General features: G+C 40.3%; 1 protein-coding gene across 2 annotated transcripts in view; it reads right to left on the bottom strand.

Annotated features, from left to right (window-relative positions):
• The window catches only part of RNF121 (ring finger protein 121), a 71,065-nt gene that overhangs the window by 30,003 nt on the left and 28,521 nt on the right, over positions 1-12,541 (bottom strand). Inside the window, exons 2-3 of one of the 2 annotated variants that reach the window (XM_004051721.5) lie at positions 10,004-10,041; positions 6,378-6,519 (exon numbers count right to left, since the gene is read on the bottom strand). In XM_004051721.5, the coding sequence (XP_004051769.4) occupies positions 6,378-6,519; positions 10,004-10,041 (180 nt within the window). The remainder of the gene's footprint in view (positions 1-6,377; positions 6,520-10,003; positions 10,042-12,541) is intronic. The other variant, XM_004051722.5, reaches the window with a different exon arrangement.

Genomic DNA, 12,541 nt, shown 5'->3' with positions numbered 1-12,541 from the left:
ACAAAATACTAAATACTATTGTATTTTGTATTAAAATACATTTGTACTAAAAATACCAAAATTAGCTGGGTGTGGTGGCATGAACCTGTAGTCCCAGCTACTTGGGAGGCGGAGGCAGAAGAATCGCTTGAACTCAGAAGGCAGAGATTGCAGTGAGCTGAGACCATGCCATTGCACTCCAGCCTGGGTGACAGAGTGAGACTCCGTCTCAAAAAAAAAAAAAAAAAAAAAAAACCACATAATTATTACCTTCCAAAGTAGGAAGTCAATATATAATATTTAAAAGTAGAAATTTCTACATCAGTATCAACATGTTATTTAAAAAACATAAATATTATATTTAAATATAATAAAGTAGAAATTTATATCAGTATAAACATGCTATTTAAAAAACACAAATATTATATTTAAATATAATAAAGTAGAAATTTATACATCAGTATAAACATGTTATTTAAAAAACGCAAGGCCAATTGTGGTGGCTCACGCTATAATCCCAACACTTTGGGAAGCTAAGGCAAGAGGATCACTTAAGGCCAGGAATTCAAGACCAGCCTGGGCAATTTAGCGAGAGCCAACTCTACAAAAAATTAAAATATATATATATTAGCCAAGTGTGGTGGTGTGTACCTGTAGTCCTAGCTACTTGGGAGGCTGAGGCAGGAGGATTGCCTGAGCCCAGGTGTTTGAGGCTGCAGTGAGCTATGATGGAGCCGCTGCCCTCCAGCCTGGGTGACAGACTGAGATCCTGTATCTTAAAAAAAAAAAAGTATCAGAAATGAACTAAAAAAGTTATTAATAAAAGTAGTTGCCACAGAAGAATCAGCGACTGACAGAGTTGGGCAGGGGACCAATGTGTTTTGCTTCTGAAGTCTTGTAGAACGATCTGACTTTTAAAACTATGGTATGTATTACTTCGATAAAAATGGAAATATCAGGCCGGGCACGGTGGCTCACACTTGTAATCCCAGCATTTTGGGAGGCCAAGGTGGGCGGATCACCTGAGGTCAGGCGTTCGAGACCAGCCTGACCAACGTGGAGAAACCCTGTCTCTACTAAAAATACAAAATTAGCTGGGCATGGTGGCGCACGCCTGTAATCCCAGCTACTCGGGATGCTGAGGCAGGAGAATCACTTGAACCTGGGAGGCGGAGGTTGTGGTGAGCTGAGATTGTGCCATTGCACTCCAGCCTGGGCAACAAGAGGGAAACTCTGTCTCAAAAAAGATGTATCAAATATAAATCTAGTCAATGATATGAACAAATAATTGAAAGAAACCAAATGACCACTAAGCATGAAAACACGCTCAACTTCACTAATAATCAGAGAAATACTTAATAAAATCAGGTATTTTCACCTTATCACACTGACAAAGATTAAAAATACTGACTATACCCTACACCTTCTTTAACACTGGGTAACAGCTCTGTTAAATCTGTGTTGATGGATTGTAAACTACAATAGCTATAACTTTCTTGGAGGGCAATTTGGCAAGTTCCATTAATAATTAAAACACATATATTTTTTGACCAGGCAATTTCATTTCTGGGAGTGCATTCTATAAAACTGCTTGCACAGGTATGCAGGTAATTTATGTATGAGAAGCTTACTAAATTGTTGCTTGCAACTGTGATAAACTGTTAATTAACAAGTCAATCGATAAAGGTAAATTAAATTTTATTTGAGATCTATTTTCCAAAATACTATGCAGGCCAGGCGTGGTGGCTCACTCCTGTAATCCCAGCACTTTGGGAGGCCGAGGTGGATGGATCACTTCAGCCCAGGAGTTCCTGACCAGCCTGGACAACATAAAACCATCTCTATAAAAAATACAAAAATGAGCTGGGCATGGTGGCTCGCACCTATAGTTCCAACTACTCAAAAGGCTGAAGTGGGGAGGATCCCTTGAGCCCAGGAGGCAGAGGTTGCAGTGAGCCAAGATCACACCACTGCACTCCAACCTGGGCAACAGAGACCCTGCCTTTAAAAAAAAAAAAAAAAAAAAAAATTACTATGCAGTCATTAGTTTAAGAGGATGATATACACACCAATATGGATAGATATTTGAGAGATAGTATTAGGTGGAAAATGCCGCAGAACCTAATGGATGTCATAAACATCTAAAAATTTATAAACATACACTTGCAGATTTTTCCTATCTATAACAAATTGATTAACAGTGGTTCCCTCTGGGACACTTTTGATTTCTATGTCACATACTGTTACATTGTTCAAATTTTTTATAACAAATAAATATAACTTTTGCAGAATGAAAACCTCATCCTGTCTCTAGGCAGGTCTGCTTCATCCTCTAAGAACAAGACAGGCCTTTACCTCTTGTGGGTAATTCAATTTGATACGGATTTCAGAGCTAACTGGGAGGACTTCAAGAAGGCCAGTCAACCATCCCATAAAAAATCACAAACATCCCCTCCACAACATTCCTGACAGGTTGCTAACTCGTACTAAAACACAGCTTATAATACCAGGCATGGTGGCTCATGCCTGTAATCCCAACACTTTGGGAGGCTGAGGCAGGCGGATTGCTTGAGTTCAGCAGGGCGAGACCAGCCTGGGCAACCTGGCAAAACCCTCTCTCCACCAAAAATACAAAAAATTAGCCTGGTGCTGTGGTGTGCGCCTGTAGTCCCAGCTACTTGGAAGTCTGAGGTGGGAGGATCACCTGAGCCTGCAGAAGTCAAGGCTGCAGTGAGCCGAAATCGCCATACTGCACCACTGCATTCCAGTACGGGCAATCAGAATAAGACCTTGTCTCAGGAAAAAAAAAGGTATCCAATCGGAAAAGAAGAAGTGAAACTCTCTCTACTCTCAGATGACCAATCTTATATATAAAAAATCCTAAAAAAATACGTTAAAAACTCTTAGAGCTAATAAATTCAGCAAAGTTGGAAGACTAACACAAAACGATCAGTTGAAATTCTATATATTAGCAATGAATAATTCAAAAAGGAAATTTTTTAAAATTACATTAACAATGGCATCAAAAAGAATAAAATACTTAGGAATAAGTTTAACAAAGGAGGTGCAAGACTTGTACATTGAAAACTACAAAACATTGATGAAAGAGATTAAAGACCCAAATAAATGAAAAGATATCCTGTGTTCAGGTACTGGAAGATTAATATTGTTAAGATGGAAACATTTCTCCAAACAATCTAGAGAATCAAACCAATCTTTATCAAAATTCCAACTGCTTTTGTTTGTAAAATGGAAACGTTGATATTAAAATTAATAAGGAATTGCAAAGGACTCAGAATAGCTGAAACAATCTTGAAAAAGAATAACAAAGTTGAGGAACATACTTTCCAATTTCAGAACTTACTACAGTGCTACAGTAATCATAACAATGTGGTACCTGCAAAAGAACAGACATATAGATCAACGGAATAAAACTGAGAGTACAAAAATAAGCCAACATATCTTTGATCAATTGATTTCTGACAAGGTCATGACATGCCACGACCATCCAATGGAGAAAGAAGTCTCTTCAATAAATGATGCTGGGACAACTGGCTATCCACATGCAAAAGAATGAACTTAGATTCTTATCTCACACCATTTACAAAAACTCAAAATGGACCAAAACTCCAAATGTAAGAGCTAAGACTATAAAACTCTTTTTTTTTTTGGAAGGAGTCTTGCTCTGTTATCAGGCTGGAGTGCAGTGGTGCGATCTTGGCTCACTGCAACCTCCAACTCCCTGATTCAAGCGATTCTCCTGCCTCAGCCTTCCGAGTAGCTGGGATTACAGGCATGTGCCACCATGCCCAGCTATTTTTGTATTTTTATTAGAGATGGGGTTTCACCATGTTGGCCAGGCTGGTCTCAAACTCCTGACCTTGTGATCCGCCCACCTCAGCCTTCCAAAGTGCTGGAATTACAGGCTTGAGCCACCCCACCCGGCCAAGACTATAAAACTCTTCAAAGAAAACATAAGGGTAATCTCTATGACCTTGGACTTGGCAATGGATTCTTAGATATGACACTAAAAGCACAACCAATAAAATTAAAAAATAGATATACTGAACTTCATCAAAATTAAAAACTGTTTATGCGTCAAAGGACACTATCAATAAAGTGACAAGACAACCGATAAAATGTGAGGAAATATTTTAAAATCATATATCTGATAATGGTCTATTATCCAGATTATATAAAGTACTCTAACAACTCAACAAAAAGACAAAAAATTCAACCAAAAATTGGGCAAAGACTTAAACAAACATTTCTCTAAGGAAAATATACAAATGACCCATAAGCACAGGAAAAGATGCCCAACATCATTAGTCATTAGGGAAATACAAACCAACACCACAATGACATCTACATCCACTAAAGTAGCTATAATAAATAAAATTTTTTAAAAAACGGAGTGAAAGAAGTAAGAAGTCTTGATGAGAATGTGGAGGAATGAAAACCCAACCCAAGTTAGGATAGAATGGAAAACTGTGCAGCTTCTGTGGAAAACAATTTCTCAGTTCCTCAAAACATTAAACACAGAGTTACCACATGACTCAGCAATTCCACTCCTAGGTAGATTTCTTTTCTTATTTTCTAAAGATATGAGTTTAAGTTTCTCAGTGTAAGATGTGCTATCATGTTAGCATATCCTCTCACCAATAAAATTCAGCATTATGTTTACAGGATGTGGTAGTAACAAGTAAACTGCACATTCCTAGTACAACTGGCCTCATTAAGTCACAGACACATTTCCTGTTAAGAATTAACTAATGAATAACACATCAGTGGTTTTCTAACAGTGCTATGACGAGTCCTAGAGATTTCGGAGGGGGAAGCAGAGGTGTTAGGGTTACCCAACCTTCATATCAAGCAGAGCAGCCTCTTAACTGTTTCCCAGATTGAGTTTTTCCTTAATTTAATGTTTAAAGAAAGGATTCCACACTTAAGGAAAAGGTTCTTATTGAAAATTACTGCAGTGCATATATGCATACTCACTTTCTTCAGAACAGGTTGTAAAAATCGGCCGGGCGCGGTGGCTCACACCTGTAATCCCAGCACTTTGGGAGGCCGAGGCGGGCGGATCACGAGGTCAGGAGATCGAGACCATCCTGGCTAACACAGTGAAACCCCGTCTCTACTAAAAATACAAAAAAATTAGTCAGGCGTGATGGCGGGCGCCTGTAGTCCCAGCTATGCGGGAAGCCGAGGCAGGAGAATGGCGTGAACCCAGGAGGCGGAGCTTGCAGTGAGCAGAGATTGCGCCACTGCACTCCCGCCTGGGCGACACAGCGAGACTCCGTCTCAAAAAAAAAAAAAAAAAATCTTTGCAGATTAGCCAAAATTATATAATTAAAAATATTTCTACATATAAGCACAGAAATGCCAAGGGGGATTTCACTCATTTATGAGTTTACTGAATCCCTTGGCTCAAGCAATTCTCCCACCTCAGCCTCCTCAATAGGTGGGATTACAGGTGTGTGCCACTACTCCTGGCTTGTGTCTTTCCACCTAAAGTGAATTTACTATAGACAGCATATCGATAAATGAGGGGATTTTTAAAACCAATCTGCCAATTTCTGTCTTCTAATGGAAGAATTTAATCCATTTATATTTAAAGTGATTACTGATAAGGAAGAATTAACTTCTGCCATTTTGCTATTTGTTTTCTGTATGTCATTTTCCCCACCTAATTTCAACCATTACTGTTTTTTCTTTGTCTTTTTTTTGAGACAGAGTCTTGCTCTGTCTCCAGGCTGGAGTGCAATGGCACGATCACGACTCACTGCAGCCTTGACCTCCCAGGCTCAAGGAATCTTCCCACCTCCCAGCCTCCCCAGTAGCTGAGACTATAGGCGCATGCCACCACGCCTGGCTAATTTCTGTATTTTTTGTAGATATAGGGTTTTGCCATGTTGCCCAGGCTAGTCTTGAACTCCTGAGCTGAAGCCATCTGCCCACCTCAATCTCCCAAAGTACTAGGATTACAAACGTGAGCCACCACACCCGATCCTTCTAAAAAAAATTTAGATTAGTGTAATCTAGATCCTGTAAGATTCATGAGATGCTTAGTTTTCCCAGTCAATTCATCTTTGCTCTCTCCAATTGAATAGTTCCTGATGATTGTCTCCTTCATGAATCTGTCCCACAATGTTTCGAAGGGAAAACCTATCTTTTCTGCCTATGAATGTAGTCTTATGTTCTATCCTTTTCACCCTCTGAATCACCTGACCCTTAGACACACACTCGCCAATACACTATTCATCATTCATACATAAAGTTCATTGTTATTGTCTTTCTCCACCTCCATGTGGCCTGGGTTAGGCTGGGACCTAGAATGCTTAGGAAGGGTCTCTTGATGACTGACAGACAAAGAAGTAAGAGGCAAAGTGGCTTACATTGTAGGAGCGTGGGTGCCTCTGCTTCCACTGCACCAGGAGCAGCTGGGCCACCACCAAGGTAGCGATGAGGATGAGGACCATTTCAGCATGCATAGCTTCATGGCCACGGTGCTTGGCATGCATGCGTGCGTGCTCGACCCTGAAAGCCAAACACATGGGGTGAATCAAGTCAGGGATGCTGTAGTGATAAAGGGACAGTGCTTTCCAGGGATATCCCACCAGTACATAGCTCAGAACACATTCCCTGCTTCATAGCTGCAGGGTACCACACAAACTAGGGGCTAGGACACACACCCTAACAGACAGGCATAGAACACAGGCTCCACGGACCCCCCAGCAACCAAGCCTAGATATTGGAATTAGAGCTAAGTGGCCTGCTGCCTGCCCCCATGGAAGAAACAGCTGACACCTTTCCTGTAGCATGAAGGAGGTCCCAGGAGAAACCTGCATCATTGCCCATTTCAAGCCTATTTCAACCTGATGCTGGAACGAGAAAGTAACCCAAAGAGGTTATAGCCATAAAGTCTCATATGCTTAGTCACCAATATTTATGACAGCAGTAAAGGAGTAACGCTGCAAATGTGTGCTGATTCCAGGATTAAAGTCTTGCTTTATTCATTCCACCCTCTCTGCCAGGGTCAGAAATCCTTAAGACTAGTTAAAGCCTAAAAAGTCTGGACTGCTTCAACTTTATACTAATCCAACAGTGACTTTACCCTCAGTATCCACAGGTAAACAGCCTCCTCAAAGGCTCAAGGAAGTTTAGTAACTAGAGAGTACAGCTGGAAACTTTTTATTAATCTAACGCTGGCATTCGCTGGTCTTAAAGACTGGCAGCAAGTGATTCCCTTGGCTAATACTGGCTAAAAACTTGCTCTAAGAACAGTCACTCCTACCACTCTGGGTCACAGTCATCCAAAGGAGAGGAATGAGAAAGGAATGAGAAAGGAATTAGAGGCCGGGCGCGGTGGCTCACACCTGTAATCCCAGCACTTTGAGAGGCTGAGGCCGGAGGATCACTTGAGGTCAGGAGTTAACGATGAGCCTGGCCAACATGGCGAAACCCCGTCTCTACTAAAAATACAAAAATTAGCTGGGTGTGGTGGTGCATGCCTGTGATCCCAGCTACTCAGGAGGCTGAGGCAGGAGAATCGCTTGAACCTGGGAGGTGGAGGTTGCAGTCAGCCAAGATTGCAACACTGCACTCCATCCTGGGCGACAGAATGAGATTCCATCTCAAAAAAAAAAAAAAAAAGAAAAAGAGAGAGAGAAGAGAAGGAATTAGAGAGAAAATCAAATACATCAGAACATGTGGGAAAGGGCAAATTTAAATAAATAAAATCAAATACAAATGTAACTTGAGTCATAAGCTTTTATACAATTCCCATTACACCAGGGTATTTAGGAGGGAGGAAAAGGACAACATAAATAGTGTCTTCATGGAATTTCCATGGGCAATTAAACATTAACAGCAAAAACAACCCAGAAGGATGAATTATAAACAATAAAGCAAATATAACAAAAAGTGTAGAACCCAGGTGGTAAGTATAAAGGTGTTCACTGTACAATTCTTTCAACTTTTCTATGTGTTTAAAGTTTTTCATAACAAAATGTAAGGGGGGAAAACTTGGTGGGCAGAGTGGGAAGCCAAATGCCAGTCAGTAAGCCTCAGCACCTAAGGGTTCATCTGACATAAAACTTAACCCTGGGTGGGAGAATCTGACAGAAAGAGAATAGGATTGGGAGTTCGAAACTTAGATTCAGACCCACCTATATGGCCATGGCCAATTAACCTCACATCTGTATATCACAATTTCTTCATCTGTCAAAAGGAGTCCATATTTTTTCTGCCTGACTCAAGAGTTGTTGTGAGAATAGGCTAAGAGGGTAGAGCACACTTAAAAACACCTAAGGGCTATGAGGAGTTATAAAGACAGCAAGAGATAAGTTTCTTGCTCTCAGACAACATATCAGTGAAAGGATGTGCACAAAATGAAGTCAAAGAATGATCTAGAAAAGACCAGAGAAGTCATCCAGTTCAAGTTCCCACCCAATGCAAAAATCATTTTTGCAATCTTTGCTTGAATACTTCCACTGGCTGAGAACACATGCCTTTTAAGGTAATCTATTTTAGAACCAGCAGTGTCTGGCACATTGTAGGTACATATACATATATTATTTTTTTGGAGAGAGTCTCGCTCTGTCATCCAGGCTAGATGAACTGCAGCCTCGAACTGCTGGGCTCAAGGGATCCTCCTACCTTGGCCTCCCAAAGTGCTGGGATTACAGGTGGGAGCTACCACACCTGGGCAGGTACTAATATTTGCTTATAAATGAATAAAATCCCAATGCTTTAGGGACAGAAAGCTCATTACCTCTCAATATACCTTGACTATTAAAGACAGTTCTGACAATGAGACAAAAAAAAATCTATCTTCTTATAGCTTCAGTCCATTAGACCTAATCCGATACTCCATAACAACAAAGGACATATCGACTCTTCTTTCCCAATGCCACCCCTTCAAAGATTTATCATGATGCTATTCAAACAAAACAAAACCATCCTGTTCCTACCACTATTTTCCTGTGCCCTTTGAGGCTAACAGTTCTAGATCTTTTAACCACTGTTCATATAACGTGATATGAAGACTATTAATCCAGGTTGCCTTCTTCTACACATGATCCAGTTAAAGATCTTTTTAATATGCCATGCTTAGAACAAAATATTTGTGACCTCAGCAGAGCAGACCACAGTGGCACTATCACCTCTCTTACAGCAGACAGCATATTTCTACGAACATCTTTTAAATTATTCAGAATATTTTGGTAGCTGAGGTACACAACTGGTTCATACTAAGCTTAAAATCACCTAAAATCACACTGGGTTTGTCATGTGAACAGGTATTTTTGCCATTCTATGTTTTTATAGTCAATAGTTTTAATCTAAATAAAATCAACAGGTTTTTTCTCACTATTAAATTCTAAGGTTGATATCACCTCATTGGTCAGTCACCTTGTGAAGTTCGTGGGGCAGGCACTCTGAAACCCTTTTACTGATGAGCAATCATTATAAGATATATGATGGCTCATTCTATTTACAAAACAAGTTAGTTGCAGAGTTGAGAACAGAAGATACATCTCCCATTTTCTTAACCAGAGCTCCCCATCCTGTATCATGGATAATAATGATGATGTTAATGATAATCATCTTCAAAGCAGTTAACACTTACTGTAAGCTTACCACATGCCAGGCACTCTTCTAAGAATTTCACATATATTAATCCTCACAACTCTATGAGGTATAGATATTGTTATGATCCTCATTTTACAAATGGGGCAAAGTAAGGTTGTGAGAAGTTAAGTAACTTGCTCAAAAATCACACAGCTAGTAAATGGTAGAAATGGTATTGAAACCCAGATAGATGATTTGGTGCAATCATCTGCTTACACATTCAAGACTAAGAGAGCAACCCAGATACTTAGAGAGATCCCAAAAGACCAGTCCTACGCGTCATGAGCCACTGCCTCCTACTGACAAGAAAGCAAAATGGGTAGACATATCACTCAATTAGCTGGGTTAACCTGCAGTTCCTAGACTGCAGGGCCCGAACTGCCACACTTACCTCCATTGCTCTTCTGGAGAGAGATCTGACATATCAACCTGTAGAAAGACACCACCAGAAAAATCCGTTACTGTCTTAAAACTGTCCCTGCCAGTATAAGGTGCTCACACATTTATCAGTATCTTCAAGGAATTAGAGAAGCTTCAAGTCTTAGTATCTCTATGAAGCCTTACCAACCATTCTATTTCACACTGATCTCTCCCTTCTTTAACCGCTTAGTTTGACTCATGTCTATGACTGAATGTGTTGCACGTCTGTGCTAGGCAATAAGGGCAGAGGAGGACAAGAATCCTTAACTCCAAAGACGCTCACAGACTAGTGAGAAAGACAGACGTAAACAGAAAATTTATCTATTATATAATAAAGACTAGCTATAGAACAAAGAGGTGCCTTGCCTTTTAACCTTTTAACCCAATCTGGGGTGTTTTAGACTAGGGAAGGCTTTATGGAGGAGATGTGAATTATCCAGAAGAAGAAATAAGAGAAATACATTCCAGGCAAAGGGACTAAAATGGACAGGAAGGAATAAAATTGCATAGTACACAAGCAATTGAGTATGGCTAGAGCAAAAAGTATGAATCAGGATTAGTGGGAGAGAGAGTTAGATATAACACCATGTGACTCTAAATGGCCCTATGGTAGCCGCTAGGCTACACTGGACCTGGGCAAACTGAACTTAGTTCTTGCCCTGCTGCTATTAACTAGCGATATCACTAGCCATCCAACTTCAAAGTTCTCGTTCCATTTGGTAGTCTTATCTTTTCAGAGCTTGTTTTCAACCTTGGCACTACTGATATTTTAGGGTGGTTCATTCCCTGTTGAGGAAGGTGTCCTGTATATTGCCATAGCATCCCCCTAGTTGAAAACCACTGCTCTAGAATAATACTATATTCTTTGAGTTTAGGGCTCAAGTCTTCTACCTCCTTGCAGTCATACAGAAGCATACCCAAGTCTCAGTACATAAGTCACTCAATGCATTCTTATACTAAATTGAGCTGAAAATGTTCTTTGATCTGATCTACAGAAGAGAGACAAGGCCTTAGAAATACTCAAATCAATCAACAACCATTCCTTTAGTACTTAAGAAGTTCAAGGTCCTGTTACCCACTGTTCTGATAACGTCAGGAAAGTCCCATAAGTTGAACATTTGAAATAGTAACACAGGTAGAACTCCATTCTACTACTGAGTCAAATCAGCACATATTTACCAGGCATCCTTTATGTATGTGTACTGGAAATGCCCATCACTATTGAAGGTGGCCTTTCCAGCTGCTACATCTCCCAGCTAAGTCAAAAAATAAATTTACCAGGACTTTGCCTAACCAATCTAGGTAATGAAGTCAACATCCCTCCTTCCTTTTCCTACCCACACTGCCTCACAGAATTTATTCAGGTGCCCTGACTCAGGCCTTCATCTCCCAGAAGGATAGAGGTCAGATACTCTGAGGGGACACATGGGAGGTACCTGAGCAGGCAATTATGAATCACATTTCTAAATAACAATCCACGCACAGGTTTCAAGCTACATGTCAAAACTCTTTTCTTCTTCTTCTCCAACTTGGACCTGCATCTTACCAAGCCTGTCTATTAATTGTCCCAAGACATGTGGGACTCATTTCTGTCTCTGGGCCTTTGCATACCCTTCCTTCTACTTACAATGCCCTTCCCTATTTTTCGTTGTTGTTGTTGTTTGTTTCTTATCTACATCCTAGTTATCCTTTAAGAACCCAGCTCCAACTGCAACTTTCCTGATTCCCTAGCCTAGGGAATTTGGTCCTCTGCCTTTCTCCAGCTTGGATATTTCTCTTCTTCACTCAAAGTGTAGCCCATGGACTGGCAGTATCAGCATCATTTGGGTGCTTGATAGAAATGTAACATCTCAGGTACCACTCCAGACCCACTGAATCACAATCTGCCTTTTAATAAGACCTCCAGGTGATCAATATGTACATTAAATTTGAGAAGCACTGTTCTATGTTAGTCATTCAGTCTCATGTTATCTTAGACATCCTTTCTAAGTGGTCTAACAGCTTGTCTCTAGCACCAGGATAGGGCAAGAAAGAGACCTGGGGCTCAAAATTTAAGGAAGCACTCACTCTCAGGTACCTACCCTGCACTTGCATGACCTTAAGAGTGAATGGCTCTCTAAAGTTTATACCCTAGCACCTTGCTTCCCTCACCCTAGTCCTGGCCCTGTTTATGTTTATTTGTTTCCATCCCATGAACATATTAGTTCCCTCAGAGCCAAGACACACTTTATAGTGATTTATGTCTTTCGAGGAGAACAGCACAGAGCTGAGCATATATTAAGCACTCAATGAGTACTTGTGGAATTGAAGAAAATTCTCTTTATTAAGGGAAGCAAGTATGCTGACAAACCAGCACCTCACCTGGAGATGCTTAAATTGTACAGAGTAAACAAACACTTGAAAAATAACTAATAAGCATCAGGGAAAGGAGTATTCATTTGACAACAGGGAAATCATGTTAAAAACTATGTAACAAAACAAAGCAACTACCTGTTCAAGAAACCAAATC

Source organism: Gorilla gorilla, chromosome 9 (genome assembly GCF_029281585.2).
Source record: "Gorilla gorilla gorilla isolate KB3781 chromosome 9, NHGRI_mGorGor1-v2.1_pri, whole genome shotgun sequence".
NCBI lineage: Eukaryota > Metazoa > Chordata > Mammalia > Primates > Hominidae > Gorilla > Gorilla gorilla.
This window is presented reverse-complemented; position numbering and strand designations above follow the sequence as displayed.